General features: G+C 37.1%; 1 protein-coding gene and 1 long non-coding RNA gene across 5 annotated transcripts in view; one reads left to right on the top strand and one right to left on the bottom strand.

The window, feature by feature from the left end:
- The window catches only part of tsnare1 (T-SNARE Domain Containing 1), a 195,676-nt gene that overhangs the window by 47,698 nt on the left and 127,769 nt on the right, over window positions 1-20,209 (top strand). For all 4 annotated transcript variants that reach the window (XM_030071912.1, XM_030071913.1, XM_030071911.1 and 1 more), the window contains one exon: window positions 16,391-16,510. In XM_030071912.1, coding sequence (XP_029927772.1) covers window positions 16,426-16,510 — 85 coding nt within the window. In that variant the 5' untranslated portion in view covers window positions 16,391-16,425. The remainder of the gene's footprint in view (window positions 1-16,390; window positions 16,511-20,209) is intronic.
- Window positions 15,511-17,068, bottom strand: LOC115373491 (uncharacterized). The gene is made up of 3 exons (XR_003929546.1): window positions 16,967-17,068; window positions 16,415-16,496; window positions 15,511-15,838 (listed from the first exon to the last, which is right to left on the bottom strand). It is a non-coding gene; the product is annotated as an uncharacterized LOC115373491 (long non-coding RNA).

Here is a 20,209-nt window from a genome sequence, read left to right as displayed (position 1 = left end):
TTAATGAACGTTGGCTGGGTAATGAAAAGTAGAAACAGTGGATAAAACATGGACCAAATCCACGTGTAGCATGCTGCAAAATATGCAAAAAGAAGCTTCAACTTTTCGTTATGGGAGAGTCAGCACTCTCGAGTCATGAAAAGTAAGTCACAGAGATGACTAGCCCTACATGTGTGATTTGTTGGCTAACCAGGGGTGTAGTCTACGTGATACGCAGGTATACTGCGTATACCCACTAGAAAAGGTCCCGCATTTCCGTATAACCACTTAAAAATGCGCAAAGATACGTATCAGTATGTTTTTTTGACATAACGTTCACTTTCCCGTTCATAAAGTCGCCTTCTCTGTGTTACGAAGCGGCTCTTTTTGACCATTTTTCGGGGGACACTACAGCTGGAGCTAACGTTAACATTTCAGAAAGGGAGCCTGTGTGTGTGTGCGCGCGCGCGCGCGTATACCCACTAGAATAAACTAGACTACACCACTGTGGCTAACCATTAGCTGCATGCTAGACCTAAATGTAGAAGCACTATGTGATGTGTCTGAATGGCAGTGTCAATTAGTGACAATTATTAAGGGCTAAGTTAAGAACAAAGCCTGCGTTTCTCAACAGTAAACTGCAGGAACTTCCCACAACTTAGAATTGAAGCACAGCTGATGTTAGCCCATAAGATGATAGACATAAGAGTAGACACCGCTTGGCTACTGGAGCGCAAGACGTATACCAAAGCAGCAAGCTCTCTCTCTCTCTCTCTCTCTCTCTCTCTCTCTCTCTCTCTCTCTCTCTATTTTTATGCTATCTATCTATGAACCATATTGATACAGTATATTAATAATATATATGAATTATATTGACATATTTATTATTATTATTATTATTATTATATAATATTCTTAGATGGTTTTCTTGTTCATTTAATGTAATCTATTTTTTTAATCTTATTTTACTTATGCAATTATGTCAATTTTGAATTTTCCCTTAGGGGGATCTACCTATACCCTACATCTACTGTATAAGGAGAGGGCAGACTAAATACTTCTAGCTGTAGAAGCTGTTTTCTTTTTTCCCTCTGTTTTTTTTTCTGTTTTTCTGATTTTTAATACTGCATACCTGTATTTCCTGTATGCAGTATTAAAAAAAAAAAAAACAGAAGGATATATATATACCGGATTTCTCCTTTAATGGTACTGGAAAACCTGAAAAAATTTACCTTGAAAGTCCTTGAAAAGTGCTTGAATTTGACCATGAAAAAAGTGTACGAACCCTGTATATTACCTTGTCCAGCTCCACTTTTCACAACATCCTTTTTGGAGTCTCTGTACTACTTGTTTTTTTTTTTGTTTGTTTGTTTTTTTAAATAACTTGTTGACAGTTTGGTCCTGGGTTTTAACAAACCCAGCTTTCACCAACTTTTCAGCAATTCCAAGATACAGTTGACTTTTTCTAGTACTCCCTTTCATCTATTCCTGAAATTCCGGGGATGTTCAGATTGAAAGCAATAGCTTTGTTTCCTTGTAGAATAAAACACGTCCATTCTTGTTTTTGTCACGGTTCCCACTTCACTTTGCTATTTGGTTCCAGCTGGGAATCAGTGGGTTCAGGTTGCACTGATTTATTTTTGGTCAAAATGCACAGAACGATTCAAAATTAGGTTCGAGAATCAGTGCAGAACAAGTTCCTTGTTGGTCACAAAGGCCTAAAAATGAGTCCTGCAGGAGCATCAGCTAAGTCTGTAGAATGTCAATGACATCTTTACAGCATCAGAGTTGTGGATTATGGAAATATATTTTTGTTGCAGTGTTAAATCATACTAGTGGGGCGGCATAGCTAAACTATCGTTCATTTTGTGATAAAAGCACCAAATTTGGTACACTCATTGCTGGATATATGTTGAATGAATCTGGATATTGGGCCACTGCAAATTTTTATTCTGATGACTGTGGCAGCCATTTTTAAAAATGGCCACCAGTGGTTACTGGCATGGAATGTTTTGCCCACCCTACAGCTGCTGTATCATGTTTTCAGCACCACAAATATAATTTAGAGACATTTTAAAGTGGGAAAAAGCTTTGTTACAGTGTAACAGAACAGAACATAAACTTTAATAGGCTCTCACATTCCCCTTCACAGTCTACGAATCTTGTATTTTAAAAATTCTACAATAGTTCAGTCATTTTATGAAAAAACCTGGGACAAAAAGCAAGAGAAACAAACTCAACTGATTTTGTATCCTCAGTTTGTCCTGAGTGAGGGGAAAAAGTCCCAAGGAATCCCACTGGTGGAAAGTTTTGAAAATCACCTATTTATGACCACATATTACCAAAAAAACACTGTTTTTAACACACAGGGGAAAGGGGTTCAAAATTTTACTTTCAGATATCACTATAAAAATTCACAGGTTGATTACACACACAAAGACAAGAAAAAAAGTCAATTACAAGTTCTTTGAATTATTCTGTTTACACATGCATATCACACATTATCTGATTTGATATGCGCTATTAAGGAATATAAGGAATAAATGCCAGAAGAGACATTTAAACAGTGAATTAAAAGGTTACTATATCTATAGTAACCTTTTAATTCACTGTTATATAGTAACCTTTTAATTCAAGTCTGAAAGTAAAATTTTGAACCCCTTTCCCCTGTGTGTTAAAAACTGTTTGTGGTATATGTGGTCTTAAATAGGCTATGGCTTGTTTGTTGTCACTAACAACATGTCTCAAAATGTAATTTTGTTGAAATGTCTACATTCTACAATACATAATTTTGCAGTGTCTTACTCTCCCACACTCAGCTTTGCTACATACTTGCTACCTTAACTACCTAGTTTTGCTAGCTTGAAAATTTACCGCTCCTCTGTTCCCCACAATAATTCTTTTAGCCTTTATCTATGATGTTCAAAATGTATACATCCAAAAACTAACATATTTTATTCATAATTATTACAGTTGAAATAAAATGTTTAGGCCTACCTTGATGGACTGTCCACTGCACTGCTTGTCGCAGGAAGCATATGGGTCATTCCATGTCATTTCAACAAATGGCCCACGCACTTGGGTCTCAAAAAATTCTGAAAAATTCACCAGTTGTTCCTTATGTATCCAATAGGCACACTGTAAAATTGTAGTTTGCTCGGATGGATATTTTTTGAGATACGGCCAATTTAGTGAGGGGAGTATGTGTCGATTTTGGTGCAATTTTCGCGCGTCCTTATTTTTACATCTCTACCAACTCTCTGAGAATATACAAAAACATCTGTCATACATCATAACTCGTAGGCATGCCAGCCCCTAAAAAATGGAAAAAAATACATGAGTTTCATGGTCGACCATGTTTGGTCCTTCAGAAAACAACTTTGTAATTGCCCCAGCTTCTTGATTTTTTCAGAGCTTTGAGATACATACATGGACTGTTCAAAGCATTAATGGTTAGTCAGATATATGCATTGGTTTCTGGATGGCAGCTTCTCTAAAAAAAGTTTTCATGTCAGATTTTCACTGGCCCATAACTGAATGTGGGAATGTCTTAAAAAATCTGATCTCTGTTTTAATTTAAAGTTCAAAGCTTACTCTTTCTTGGGATATAAAACATTTTTTCTTTATGCAAGTTCTTCATTTTTTTTTATATCCCAAACATGGGGCTGTTTCACCACTGGCAAATATTGAAATTCCTCAGTATTAGAGCAATGTAGCTTGCTTTTGTGTCTTATATTCATTTATTGTTTATTATTTGTTCATTATTAACCGAAAATATAATGACCGTTGCATCAGAAATGCATTTATTTGTCACAACATCACAACATTATTTTCATGAACTTTTTACCAAATCTCTTAAGCCGCCCATTCATACAGTTTGGGTTTTCGCTTCCAAATTTCCACAGTAAAGTACCCATTCTGAATTTCACCAAATATGCATAAAATTGACTACTTTACAAATTGAAACCATTTTGGTGTGATTATCTTCAAAATTGAAAAAATTAAGAATGGACACAGAATGGGCACTTTACTGCACAGTTATGATTTTTTTAAGCTGGGGCAAATACAAAGTTCTTTTCTGAAGGCCCAAACATGGTCGACCACGAAACCCGTATAATTTTTTTTTCCATTTTTAAGGGGCTGGCATGCCTACCAGTTATGATGTATGACAGAAGTTTTTGTATATTCTCAGAGAGTAGGTGGAGGTGTATTATTGTACCAAATTTCTGTTTCCTATGTGGTGTAGTTCTCGAGATATTGACACCTGAAAATTGGAGGAAAAATAAGGACGCGCAAAAATTGCACCAAAATCGACACATACTCCCCTCACTTAATTGGCCATATCTCAAAAAGTATCCATGCGAGCAAACTAAAAATTTACAGTGTGCCTATTGGATAAATAAGGAACAACTGGTGAATTTTTCAGATTTTTTCGAGACCCAAATGCATGGCATGTCCTGAAAATTTGGTGAAATGACATGGAATGACCCATATGCAAGCTAGCTTGTTGGCTAGCTGGCTTGCAGTGGTGGTTGTGGTGGTGGGGCAGAAAGTGTTTGAGAAACTGAGTGTGTATAACTGTTTTTTTCTTAATTTAATGTGTATTTACAGTTTTATTTTAATCAATCATTTTAATATTTTTATTCATTTTAACAAATCAAATGCCTGCTATGGCCACTAGGGGGCGATTTTGTGATGGCCCAATATCCAGATTTGTTTGAAATATATCCACCAACACATCTACCAAATTTTATGCTTTTATCACAAAATGAACGATTGTTGTGATATATTGAGCTAAGCCGCCCCACTATACATAATAATGTTGACTAGTAAATTTGAGTGTCCGGAAAATGAAAAAGTTAAAAAAACCCCTCTCTGCCGTACTGTTTACTCTGCTTTGATATATGTTTTTTCATCGGGTTGCCCTGTGACTTTAAGGTTTTTAAGCTACAAGTCAACCATATTTTATTAAACTTTGCACACACAGAGGGCTGTGGTAACACAACATTCAGCTATCAATTCCTGCACAATATTTTACAAGTGTTATTTCAGAATGCCTATAATCCTTTTTGGTCGTGATCTGGTTGATGAAAAAGTTTGATGTAGTGCATGGTGGCAAACCAAAGCCACTGGATGCACCACCAAATCCCTGTGGCAGATGAACCATCAGTCTGGAGTCGTGGTGGTTGTGGTCGTGGTGATGGCTCAGCTTGGATGGCAGGTGCCAGTGATAGGTGAACGGAGGCACAGTTTATTTATGGAAGAGAATGGGGTGATTTATCTTAATAATGACTCCTTTTTTGTGTGACAAGGCAATTTCACTGCACAGAGGTGTTTTTTTTTCATCCTTTGCCTTTTCCATCTACCTAACCCCCCCACCCCTCCACCGTTCTCCTTTTCTGGGCTCAGGATGAAGCTTATGGTGGTTTTAAAAGAGAGGGAGTGCTGATGGAATGGCCCAAGATCAGACTAAGGATGAGGGAGGAGGCTTTAGTAAACACACATGAGCAATCCTTCAATTTGGCTGTGTCAGCTGAAGAGGTGACAAAGAGAGAAGGGATGAAACAGGGCCACTTCCCAACTGGAGAGGGACACTGAGTTTTGAAGGAGTTCATTTCTCTCTCTCTCTCTCTCTCTCTCTCTCTCTCTCTCTCTCTCTCTCTCTCTCTTTGCAAGGACTGTCAAGGGTAGAACATCAAGACCCAGTACCTTTTGATTTTGATTGTTGACTTTGATTCTGTCACACAGATCAGATCTGCAGTGAGAGGGGGGTATATCTGTGTCCCGGTGAACACATCAAAAAGCTTGAAATCAAACTTGCAATAATTTGGCAATAATTTGCTATTTAATCTTCTGGGAGTATCAAAACATGCTCTCACTTTAGTCTCAAATGACTAGCAGGCAGTGTTAATTTCTTTTCCACGATAGATGAAAACTAAACAAAAATGAACCTTTGTCGACAGAAACTGTGCTGAAATACTATGATCATCATCAACAAATTATAAAAGGGACAAAAAAGGGACAAAAATTTCAGACATACATGCATATACTTACCTCAGTTTGAAAGAGAACAGCTACATGGGCAAATTTTAAATTTTGATATTAAAGGACCAGAGCAATGATTTTGCATTTTTAGCATAATATCTACAAAATGTATAAACTTGCAAGCAAGTGGTTGTATTTTAGAACTATTACAATATCATGTTTCCCCCCTTTTATCCAGGCATTGGTTTCCATTCATTCCACTACAATATGAAAATGAACTTTTAGAGACTTCAAATTTTCCTCACACCAGTATTCCATCACTGCAATGAAGTCCTAGACATTAGTTTTCCTAAAGGCAGCAGCACTGTTGTGTTTTGATGACCTGAAATTGGGCAGTGAAAGTGAAATGGTTCCTCCACCAGAGAAAATAGTTCCCAGGGAAATGTTTGCTTTGCAACATTATACAGTGGATATTGCAACCAAAAATTAAAATTCGAAAATCATGGGATTTTTGATTATATGTTGTGAAATCTTTAGTACCTCCTGCATGATTTGTAGTAGTTGTAGCCATTTGTAGCCAATGTAGCAATTGGGCCAAACATTAAAAATCACTGGTATGGTCCTTTTAAACATAAAAACATAAAACATACATAAAAAAAAGGCTAGGTAGAAAATACAAGAGGCTCGAATGGCAAATGCAGATCATTGTATGTATAAAGGTCACAAAAACTCAACAAAACTGAAATGACTAAAATATGACCAAAAGCTAATTTTTTTTAGTCAGAAAATTAACACTATGACTAAATCAAAACTGGTCATCAAAACTAACACGGCTAACTGATGAATATCTAATAGGTTTGGTGGATAGGTTTTATTTATTTATTTAGTTATTTAGTTATTTTTTTATTTATTCTTGGTCTGGACATTCTTGGCCTGGTAATGCTTCCATCTGATGTGGCATTTTTTCATCTTGACAAATGCTGGTGATAACTCTGTGGCTATTGGCCTTCCCCAAACCACAGCTACACATCCCAGGCTATAGATATGTGTTAGGATCAAATGAGAGCCATTACTGCACATTATGGAACAGGGAATAATTCCAAAAGACATTTCTGGGTTGGTAAATGAATCATATCCAACACATTTATACATCCATTGACCTGATATAGTCTCATAATTGTAATGTGTGTCTTCTATGATTCCTAGACATGGACCTTCCATCACAGCTGGAATCAGGAAGTCTGGCATGTCACAATGAGCAGATTGGTTAAAGCTAAGTCACTCACTGGCATATTAAGGGTCAGTCTTGGCCTGCAGGAATAACATTACAACCGTAAATGGTACTTGCGTCTTCACTGACTTGATTCTAGGTCATAGATAGTTGCTACAGTAACACAGACATTTTGGCCATTTTTCTGTTTAAATATAATGCAGTCAGTGCCTTGTGAATAAGCTGCCAAGCACTGAATTCTATGCACACAGGCATGCACAGATGCATATACGCCCACGTGTGTACACACAAAAACCTACACAAACAAATGGCTACATTGATTTGCACACATACACCCACACACATTCACATTAGGGAGAGGCTGATATGGGTTTACCGATTATGGCGCTTTATTATTAAATGCCAGATATGATCCAGTCTGTATCATTCACCTCTGTTATTTAGATTCGTGCTTGGTCTGAGCTGTAACATAAAAGACATAACATCATTCAGTTTTTTGTGAATTCTTAATATAAAGGTTGCGATGTATACTCAAGCTTTCCTGCCACTAAGTAGGCTAGGTGTGGTGCTGCTGTAAAGAGCTGCTAACTTGGAAAATATTTTAGTACTCTGGGTTTCAGTGGAGAGTTTTTGTGCCCTTTGATGGTCTACATGCCACTTCAGAGGCTTTTCCACCATACAGTCCCTACAGAAGCACACACACACAGTCACACAATTTTTTTATTTTTTATATGGACCTCTTCCGTACAATCCTGCACAGTAAACAATTTGATTTTTTTTTCATGAAAATTGCAAAATATATAGAAAATATGAAAGAAAATAGCAGTTGACAACGTGAAACTACTGGCACCACCTGTACCACACAAAGAAAAAAGAAGTGTGGCTCATGTGACCATATAACATTGTCCTCCGGCAAAAGAACAACCTTAAAGGTTGCTTGTACTGCAGCTTATTATGACGTATAGTTAGGTTTTAAAGTTACGCGACCTCTAGTGTTCCTGTAACTAATAATTACAATAATAATGATAAATAGCTAACATTACATTAGCTAACCTAAGCTACCTAATATTAGCGAACGTAAGCTTAACCCTGACCTTTTCCTGACCTTATCAAATTTTTTTACTGGTTAGCCCTTTGGGTGGTGTTAATGACACTCCTGCTGCTCATGTTAATGGTATGTTCAGGCCAAACGCGAAGTGAGCTGTCACACAAATACAGCAGCAATTTTTTTGCTCAAATTGAAAAATTTCAGCTCGCAAGAATTCATGAATGACATGAATTTGTGCCTTTTTTGTGACGTAGAAATTCATTCGTTTGTGTAGCCCAGCGCCAATTTGGGTCTGGTCATATTTTTGGGTATGGGTTGGAGGACTTGTGTGATGTCATCACATTTTTTTTTTCGTTTTTTGTATGAAAATTGTCAAATATTAAACATGTTGAATATCGGAATGAAATATCAGCAATCAGTGTAAAAATATCAGCACCACCTGTAACAAAAAACAAAGAAACACACACACACACACAGACACACATTATAATAACAATGTGCTTAATGTGTGACAGTATGTAAAGTCTTCACACTTGAAAGAATGTGACACTACGCATGTGTTCATCATGTTCACCTGTGAAATTCATGTTCCTGTTTTTTTTTTCTTCACAAGGGTGGCATTCAGAAACCTGAATTTGTTGATCGCTGATGTACACACACACGCACACACAGAGTCATGCCTCAGCTTGGCCTGTGCTTGTTTGTGATAAATGCAGCATTTTTTTGTCCAGGGTGTTGGCTTATTTCTGCTCAGTTGCCTGTCTCTGGCTGAGCTAAGCCTTGTGTTGCTGATAATGACAGCTGTGAAAGGAGTGGGGGTCTGAGTGAAAACCAGTGGGAGTGGTGAGTAGCTGTGGATCCAGTCACTCTGCCCTGCCAGGCCTGTATTTACTGTCATCATGTGTCCCACGGTGCCACACAGGGGTGCACACCGCCTCTCCCTCACTTGTACTCTGTTTACCGGTGTTTGGCTATACAGGCCTTTTATTTGCCTTTTTTTCCTGTAAGCACAGGGTATTCAAACGCAATGACTCAGAGGCAATGCAGAAGCTGGAAAAAAAACATTCACTGCCCTTCAATTTTTGTACATTTACTTGTGTTGCATAATTAGTATAGGGCTAGGGGAAAAATGATTCAGTCAAACATTTTCTGATGTTTTTTGATATCACCCTGCTGCCCCTGAATCAGTATTTTGTCCAATAATTTTAATTAAATGAAATAAAATCAATATAAAAATTACTTTAAAAATCAAAGTGGAATTAAATGAAATTTAATTTAATTAATTAAATTTAATTTTTTTTAATTAAATGAAATAAAATCAATACAAAAATTACTTTAAAAATCAAAGTGGAATTAAATGAAATTTAATTTAATTAATTAAATTTAAATTTAATCCAAATTGAATAAAATGAAATTCAGATGAAATTAAAATTAAATTAAATTCCATCAGTCACACCAAAATGTACAGAAAATGCATTCATATAGTATGTGACATCATGACTATTGTTTTTATTTATATTTTAAAATTTTTATGTTAACTTACTTTACTACTTCTAATTTACTTTTTTTATTTATAATTTATTTTTATTTTAACTTGACAGATTTAATTTGTTTTTTAATGTTTTAAATATGTTTTCTCATCATTTACTGTCAAATTAAAATGTTTTTTAACTTTGTCCAAAATTGCACAGTATCAAATACTTACAACATCACAATAATTATAGAGTCACAATACTTATGGGATCGTCACCCAAGTATCATAAATCACATCGTATCAAGATTCCCATTCGTAATAACTAGTTCATAACACATGCACATACTGTACATGTATGTAACATGTTAAAATACATGTGAGGTGTTAAATACACAAAGATCATGCATGGAACAGGCCCACTAATCTATCTATCAGTCTTTCTATCCATCTATCTATCTGTCTATTACATACTGATGCACTGTCATCCAGTGTTAATTTCGTTGGCTATTTTTCAATTTAGTTTTAGTCTTAGTCTTGTGTCAAATGCCCTTATTAGTTTTAGTCATATTTAGTCAACTTGTATTCTTTTTTGTTTAGTCACATTTTAGTCGACGAAAAGTCTTGGCATTTTAGTCTAGTTTTAGTAGAAGAAAATCCAAAGTATTTTAGTCTCCACATGTTGAATGATTAGGAATGCTACGTTGCTAAAGGTGCCTGGTCTGATATTCACAGAAATACATTCATGTTCTAATTTGCTCATTTTATTATGAACCAATATAATTAAATAACTCTTTAGGACTTTAAAACAGTCAAGATAAAAAAAATAAAAAAAATAGCAGAACAATATATTTTTAAACCACAACATAAGAAACCCACCTTTCTGATCTGAAATAAAAATAGGTATTAAATAAAGCCTGAGATATTCTAATAAAATTAAAAAAAAAAAAAAAAAAAAATGCATATTGATCCAGATGCAGCTACGACATCTCAAATCAGGAATAATAAGTTTATCTTCTATTGTCCAGTGTGTTTCAGGCAGGAATACATTTATTGAAACATAGGTTAACACGTGAAATGACTGTGTATTGATTGGCAGCAGGTTTTAACTTTGTTCTCGCCACGCTACGCTTCAGACAGCGCCGGTGGGTGTGTGCTCCTCAGTCAGACACACACACACACACACACACCCCGACATGAGCACACAGCAGTGCAAAAGGAGAATAACTAACTCGCATCCAGTAAATGTACTTTTTGGTTGTAATTTAAAAGTCTATGATGAAAAAGGAAAGAGACATTTTATTAAGTTTTTATTTAAAGAAGTAGATTTCGTCTCGTCTTTTTTTGTCAACAAAAAATGCGTGTTAATTTCGTCTCATTTTCGTTATGAAGAAACCCATCGTTGACGAATATATTTCATCTAGTCTTGTCTGACGAAATTAACGCTGCTGTCATCACTGATTACCATATCCATCCATCATTGATTCAGTTATTTTTTTTTTTTTTTTTTCGGAATACTAATTAGGTAGCCATTAATTGATGTTTTATTTGCTTGAATAGACCCTGTTTGTTATGGGTGTCCATCAGTGGGATTCTGAGTCTGGACAGAATGTGGGACAGACACACAGACAGCAGATGGACCTTTGGTGGATTTACCCTCCATTACATGTCTGGTGATGATGCTTTGGATTCAGAGGGCAGGGGAAGTGTTGATGACATCACCGTGTGTGTGTGTGTGTGTGTGTGTGTGTGTGTGTGTGTGTGTGGTTTGTATAAGTGAGTGGGTGGGTGTGGGAAGTGGGTGTGTGGTTAATGCCATCACTTTCATGAGTAATGGTGCAGGATGATATACCTTTTTTTTAATCTCTGATGACCTCAATTTTCAAATGTGAGTAAATTAACCCTTTGCAACCAGAGCTGATTCTTTCAAATTTCTTTCAAAAACACAGGGAAAGTAGCAATTAGACAATAAGCCAAAAAATAAATAAATTAATTAATTAAAAAAAAAAACATCATTCAGGAAAAAAAAAAAAAAAAGAAAATGATCAGAAAATTAGAAACTAATAAGAGCTATGAAGAATTATGAAGTATGTAAAACACAAGAACTTGTGTGTGTGTGTGTGTGTGTGTGTGTGTGTGTGTGTGTGTGTGTGTGTGTGTGTGTGTGTGTGTGTGTATAGCAATGTCAAGTTATTTGATTAGTGCCTCAAACATGCTGCCTTGCATTGCCAGTAGGTCCACTGGCAATGCAAGAATTCCCTGTGTGCAATACCCATTCTACCCTATTTAATTTCTATGGTGTAAAAAAAGAAAAGAAACCTGAGGGAGTTATCCCTCTGCACAGCAGTGAAGGCTGAGGTTATCCCAATGCGTGCGTATGTGTTTGTATGTCAGAGTACGCAGGCATGAATGTGCATCCATGAGTGTGCAGACGGAGGCAGTGTGCGTGTGTACACTTCAGAGGGATGTGAAGTGCAGTCACTGGGCTTGAAATCAACCAGAGTGAAGATTGTTTATGGACTGCCAAAAGTAATTAATCTCCCTGCTCTATGAAAATTAATCGGATTAAGCGTTCTTGTGGCCCAGTGAATCTGTCTCTCTGTGATGAGCGGACGCCCCAATCTCCGGCCGCTCTTCTGTCCTGCTTCATGAGATAGCCATGAATGCCGCTCCTGTAGCCCGGGCTCGCCAGCCTCACCGCTACAATGGACTACACAATGACTCTGGAGTGTAATCGCATTCTCCTGCTCGTCTGAATGCTCGTCTTTCACGGTGGAAAATGACAGTGTTGGCTACTTGACCAGTATCATATGACCTTTGATAGAGATGCTTACTACTGAGAGAGATTTGTTGATTTGAGTGTCATCTGTGTGTCTTTGGCCCCCGGGTGAAACACATGTTCACATGATTTGACCTTTTCAGCAGTATTCAGCTGAGTATTCTCTGTCTTGCTCCCCTCATAAGGGTTGTAAGTGGGTTATGGGCTAACATCCCTGACTCATAAATATTCATTGGTTGATTTAGTTCCTACACACTTACTGCCTTGAACCCACCCAATTTCCCACCTCCGCTGACACACACAGTACATAACAGTGCCCTCACAGGAATCCAAATGTGTCAGTTGGTAATGGTCTTACATCATCCGTAACATCTCCATCATCTCCCTTTTGCTGTCACTCCCTGACACTGACCTACTCACTCTCAAAAGTTGAATAAATCTTTTCTTGATGCCTTTGAAAGGATTTTCTGGATGCCTTTGAGGACATGTATTTGCTAGATGTCTCCTAGTACTCTTTGAAAGAATTCAGCATTTTTAGATCGCTTTTTATTTATTTTTATTATTTTATTGGTTTATTTGAATAGGGACAATACAAATTTACATGGCGACATTTTGCTGGTTTACACAAGAGCATGAGGCTGATGTTCTGCACACAGAGATTATAGCTAATGCTTATTTTCAACTCCCATCCCCAGTTGGGCTTTTTAAGAATGAGCATTAAAAATGGAATGCAGTACTGTAGTAATATGTAAAGATAAATATTCAGATACATAGACAAACATATGCACGCACACACACTCACAAATGTGTAATAGATCCTGTATAGAAGTGAACATTCTGGTAAAAAGAGAGTGTAAAATGCATCATAATATAGATAATGTCTGCAACTATTATATAGGTTATGGAGAAGTGCTGAAACAGTAAATGCATACATACATTCCTTATTGTTAAAGGCAAAGGAAACATCTATTTTATAGTTATTTTAATCCTCTGATAGATATCACCATCATCAACTCAATCATCGTCACAATCAAGTAATGATACTCATAGAAACAACAGAACAGAAAACGAGCCTGATTTTTCCCTTTCTATGAGTGCTCATACAACTTCATCGTTCTCTCTTTAAATACTTTTTTTTTTAACTTAAATATATTTTTTACAATGCTTTAACTCATTATGGAGAGAGTTCCAGAGTTTCATTCCCACCTCTGAAGTACACATTTGTTTTAATGTTGTCCTTGCAAATTGATGCTTAAAATGACCTTTCCTTCTTCCTTCATTCTCTATAAGAGTAAACATTTTTTGTACATTTGTTGGTAGTACTTTATTATCTGCCTTGAACATAACCACTAGCGTCTGTAACTCAACATGTTGGTTAAATTTTTAGAGTCTGGAGTTAAAAAATTTGATATTTGTGTGCTCTCTGTAACCTGTTTTATGTATGACTTTGTGTTGCTCTGGTATGTGTTTCCCCACACCTCCACACAGTAGTTGGTACAGGGTAGTACAAGTGCACAATACAACGTTCTCAATGCATTATATTCCAGCACGTTTTACCTTATTTAATACAAAAATACTCTTGGACATCTTTTTTAGTACATGTGAGATATGCAATTTCCAAGTCAACCCTTCGTCTAGGAGCACACCCAAGAACCTCTTTCAGTGCTTGTTCCTGCTATTGAAAGTACTGTTTTCCTCTTTTATCTTTTACCAAAAATCATAAATTTTGTTTTCTTTAGATTTAAGCTTAACTTATTAATGTCAAACCATTCCTGAAGTTTGACCATTTCTTGTTCCACACTCTTTACCAACTCCTTTAAATCATTTCCGGAACAATAAAAATTAGTGTCATCTGCAAATAAAACAAAATTTAATGACTTTGATACATCACAGATATCATTTATGTAAAGAATAAATAACTTTGGTCCTAAAACTGAACCTTGTGGTATCCCATATTGAATTTGCATATGATTGGATGTGTTAGCAGCGTATTGGACATACTGTTGTCTTTTATCCAAGTAGCTGCCTAACCAGTCTAATACTATACCTCTCACACCATATGAATGTAGTTTTGATAAAAGGATGGAGTGATCGATTGTGTCAAATGCTTTCTTTAAGTCGATGAAAACCCCTATTGTGTATTTCTTGTTGTCAATTGCAGTTGCTATGTCCTCAATTATGTTATTGGTCTACTATGCAGACAATATACAACTTTATCCATTGTTATCCGCTTTGTTGGATAAATCAACCAGTAACATTTCTGTGGTGTTCCTGTTGTAACTGCCGCACGAACATTCACGTAGTGGCGTATAATATATTTCTATAATAACTGTATCGCGTCTATAGTGAATAGAAAGAAAGCGTTTAATCGCGCCAGAGCACAAAATGTAAGAAAGGCTGGCGCCTCCCAATTTTATATGGAAGAAGAAACCCTACATATTGTTAATACCTATTTTAGAGACCTCCCAAAATTTATTGCATCATGTTTTTAGGGGAGTTCATGTGTTATTAGGCTAAGGGAAGTTGAGCTCCTCCTGGCTCCCCTGTCGTTCCCACCCTCCAGGTAGACAGTTTGTGTTTTTATTCATTAATCAGCTGCTTTATAGCTGACCTGCACTCCAGTTTGCATTTGGCCCACCAGCATATTCAGACTTTCATTCCATATAGACTTTCATTCAGTATATTCAGACTTTCATTCAAAATATTCAAGTTTCATTCAGTATATTCAGACTTTCATTCAAAATATTCAAGTTTCATTCCATATATTCAAATTTCATTGCATAAATTCAGACTTTCATTCAAAATATTCAGACTTTCATTCCACATATATAATATTTTCCTGCCATAATACATACATACATATATATATATATATATATATATGTATATATGTATATATATATATATGTATGTATATATATGTATATATATACATATATATATATATGTATATATATATGTATATGCGTATGTGTGTGTGTGTGTGTGTGTGTGTGTATATACATATATATTTCAGCATTAAATTCACGCTGAAATGAAAAACGATTTTTTCTGCTCTTTCTGCCATGACGTTCTCCTGTTTGACAATATAAGCCAAAAAGCTGAATGTCTCTCTCTCCCTCATTACACTTCTGAATGATCTGTGCCCACACCAAATCTCATTCCAATGTCCTGTAATATCACGAAATGCATCACACTGAGGAAAAAGATGCTCTCAAAATGTGGTTTTATTAAAAATACAGTATGCTGAGTGATGGTACACTTTAGCATCCTCTGTGTTGAGTGGTCATATTCTGACTGGTTGATTTCACTCACTGTAGCTCTGTCTGTTGGATGGGATAAGTGCTGGGTGGAAAAATTCATAATGTCATTTAGTACATGGCACGTGATTTTAATGAACAATCTGGATGGCATACATGTACTACTTTATTACTTTCATAAATTACCAAGGAGGCATGTCATTCCCATCAGATTCTAGAATATGTCATTTACTGTGCAAAGAATTTGTAATTTATGATTATGTAATTTATCACATACCATCAGTCCAGAAGGTACTATAATTAATGTGGGAGATTGCAGAAGAACAGTGGGTTTGCAGATTTGCCTGGTAACTACAACCCCTGCAGGGACATACAATCTGTAGTAATCACATAAGATTGATTAGCATGGAATTGCATGAAATAAATGGATACTAGGTGTAAAAACACAATCAGACCTGCAGTGATGCTATCCAGGCAGACCTTGTGTCTACAAAGATGCTATATTAATACTTGCTAACTGTTTACTTGCTAACTTGGTTACTTCCAGGACTGTGAGTACATTACTTTTTTTTTAGATTAGGGGAACCAAGTGGGAATGCTCTTGCTTGACTCTGGTGGATTCTGCTTCCTTCTCCAGGTGCTTGCAGCCAACACCACCCACCATCAGGCAGAATGTCATACGGGTCCATTGATGGAGGCTCCTTTGGCAGTCGTAACCCATTTGGAGGTCCGACGAGGCAGGGCTACCAGCCAGTAGGTAAGAAAAACAAGCTTTTGTTCAATTTTGTGAAAATTGAATTTCATGCTGACTTAAAGGTGCCGCATGAAATTTTAGACATGAATTATTACCACAGAAATTTTGAGCGATTGAAATAATTACCATAAATGAATGAATAAATAGGGTCATTGCTAAGTAGATTGGCAGCCTCTGCTGGCCTCTACATTGGATTTTTACAGTGTTAGTCACTGGGTCAGATTGGGTGGGAAATCCGCTGGATGGCATTTTGGCAATCCAAAGGATTGGCTGTTCTTGCCAAAGGTAAAGCTTTCAGTTGCTGGCAATGGAATATAGTCAGTCGTTCCCCTAGGGTAACATATTGTTGCAACCAACTGCAGTGAAAATATCTCACTTGTTAGAACTGAAATAGCTACAGATGTTACTAGAGCTGCAACAATATGATAAGAAATGCTGTAGAGCTAGCTGAAAACTTACATTTTTGGAGGCTTGTAGTCATAAAAATGATGTGAGAAAGTCCACGACCGATGCCATCGCTAGCCATATTAGCCATAATGCCATATGAGATACAAGTGCTTTGCTAGCCTTCGCCTCTTCTGATATAATTAACAGCAGATTAGTAAAATAATCCTCAGCATGCCAGGCTAACAAGCTAACAGTGTTGACTACTGTTTTCTGAGGCTAGAGGAGAATAGTGGTTGCAGGTCAAGAATCAGTCAAATGGGGGCAGGAGGAATTAAAAACAAAAGTCATGTTCCTGTTGGACGGCCTCACTTTCACATGTGAAAGTAACTGTTTAACCCCTAGCAAAACTGCTGGTTTGAGACTGAATGGCCTCTGTTTCATGATAATTCTACACCCAATGATGACAGTTAAAAACATGAATATGCACTTCATCATCCCTTTAAAGTTGCACCACAGCTGCCAACGGTTGATTGAAGGGAAGACCCTTGGAGTCAGCATGTACTTTATGATTACTGTTGAGCCTACATGGCTGTCATTGTTGGGCCGGCTCTCTAATGGATTTTGTCAAGTGAGTTTCAGTCTTCACTTCAGTCAACCCTCTGCAGTTTTGAAAAGTACACCTTTAATGTCGAAAAATAATACCACGAGACAGAGCCTACAGGGCTTACACTAACCACACCAAGACATTACAACAAAATTTGTCAGTAATATACTGATGATTAAAATGCTACAGTAGGCACCAGCAGTGATGACCTTTGCACTATGAAAAGAGCACAGATGCCTGCAGTGAGCTAGAATCTATAAAATGGAGTAAAGTAGCTGGTTTAGATGAAAAGTTTCATCATTTCATGCAGCAGAGACAGCTGTAGAGGGAATGACAACAAAAAGCCTTTGACCCCCTGGAGGAGAACAATCAGAGTGATCACCGCTCTGGAACCGGTGTGTGTGTGTGTGTGTGTGTGTGTGTGTGTGTGTGTGTAGGTATGTGTGTGGGTGTGGGTGTGTGTGTGCATGTGTAAATTGTAAAGTAAATTGACAAGATGTGGAGCCATTCATAGAGAAAAGAGTCTCTCAGAAGAAAAGAAAATAGGAATCTGACTTAGCTTTATTGGTGTTCTTCATTTTGAAATATTTTTTTTAATTGAAAGAATCCACTTTGAACTTTGCAGTTTTGGAATTGTATGGAAACTATTCTCTTTTCTAAAAACATGACTCAGCAACTTTTTAAATGTGCAACTTTTTAAAAAATGTTTTAATTTGTTTTTATAAACTAATAGTTTTACCTCTGTTAAAGTAACATATCACCAAGTTAACAATATTTCTATTTAATATACTGGTTTTCAGCTTGACCCATGAATGTGTGTGTGTGAATGGGTGAATGTGAGGCAAACATTGTAAAGTGCTTTGAGTGGTCAGTAGACTAGAAAAGCGCTCTAGAAATGCAGTCCATTTATGTCTTGTATAATAACTTAGGCAAGCGTGATCTATAGGGCTGCACAATTAATCAAATTTTAATCGTGATCACGATTTTGGCTGCCACGATTAAATGAGCCTGCTCGTCTGCGATATTTACATTTAAAATGCAGGCTCTGCTGCATATCTAATCAAGCACTTTCTCAGCAAGTAGTCAGCCAACCACCAGGGGGCGAACGCATGGTTAAGGCTTCATTAAGCTGCCTAAAGGGTCTTTCACATAGCGCGCGGTTTGGGTACCGCGCAGACTGGTGCAGAGTAGGGTGCCGAGTAGGGCGCATGAGTGTGCGTTGTGCACATATGTGCCACTGGTTGCTATGCAACCGATCCAGATGCTAGGAAGTAGTCAATCATCTAGATTTCTAAATACATACACCTCCTGTCCGTTTCAGTCTATGAGGCAGATGCTGCCTCATAGACTGAAAAGTCCCATTGACCACTGTTCATCTGTAATTATTAAGCCCAGTTTTAGTGCCCTATGTCGCCCCCTGGAGGTGACATATTCTTTTCAAAGGAATAAGGCCAGTTTGTGTCCAGCCATGCCTGTTGCTAAATTGATTTGTTTATATTGTTTAGCCAATTTGGCTGGAAGATCGTTAGAAAATATGCTGTCAACTGAAAAATGGATGTAAAAAATTTAACAACACAAACAATGAATCATAATTTGGCCTCAAAAATATGACACGGTGTTTACTTTTATATTTATTAAACACTTCCATACCTTCCATGTGGAAAATAGTAGCACTAGTATTCAATCAAAATCTGTTTACAATGTTAGACTCACTTAAACAACCACCTACACCTCATATAGATGAAACAGAATTAAGTAAATTAAGATGAAATAAATCTTGAACAATTTTTAAGCCTGGCCTATCAGAGACCTCCAATCATCAAGGCCCCTGCTTTAGCCCAGAAGAGCCTGTGAATGAAACTAGGATACACCAGCTCACAGCAACTCCCATAAATGAATAAAAACCACAGTCTTATTTTTTAATGCATAACGTTCACTTGATTAAAAGCTGTCTGGCATATGAGTCAGCACCCACTTCCACCCTCCTATAGGCAGGTAATCAGAGTCAGGTCTGCAATTCGCTATAACATATTCATTATCCAAAAAGCTTCAGCTACACAGAAATGAATGTATGTGTATTATGCTACAGTATGTGCATATGAAAAAAACGCATGCAACAATTAAAATATTTTGGCTGTACAGATACCTTGAAAAATATTACTCATGCATGTGTATTCATATTTACATATGTATAAAGACTTCACCCCCTCCCCACCCCCACCCCCACCCCCCTAGTATTTATGTTTTGTTTTTCTAACCTTGAATCCTTGTGTGAACTAATTACTATGCCATATATTACTTGTGTGTGTGTGTGTGTGTGTGTGTGTGTGTGTGTGTGTGTGTGTGTGTGTGTGTGTGTGTGTGTGTGTGTGTGTGTGTGCGCGCACGCGCATGTACACACACACACACACACACACACACACCAGGGTCACAGGTCTTCATAAGGGTTAAGCAGTGTGAATAGCAGCTTCATTGGACTTGATCCTTTCACTGCTTACATTAGCCTTGTAATGGGGTAAGAGCAAGACACAGCCCCTGAGGCAAATCATGTTCCCAGCCAGTGTGTGTGTGTGTGTGTGTGTGTGGTGGGGGGTGGGGGGGTGGGGGTTGAGAGAGAGAGAGAGAAAGCGAGAGACACAGATGGACAGATAGAGACTGAGTGGAGACACAAAAGGAGATGAATAGGGGGCGAGGACAATGAGCCATCCGTC

The sequence above is a fragment of the Myripristis murdjan genome, chromosome 16 (assembly GCF_902150065.1).
Source record: "Myripristis murdjan chromosome 16, fMyrMur1.1, whole genome shotgun sequence".
In the NCBI taxonomy this organism is placed as follows: domain Eukaryota; kingdom Metazoa; phylum Chordata; class Actinopteri; order Holocentriformes; family Holocentridae; genus Myripristis; species Myripristis murdjan.
This window is presented reverse-complemented; position numbering and strand designations above follow the sequence as displayed.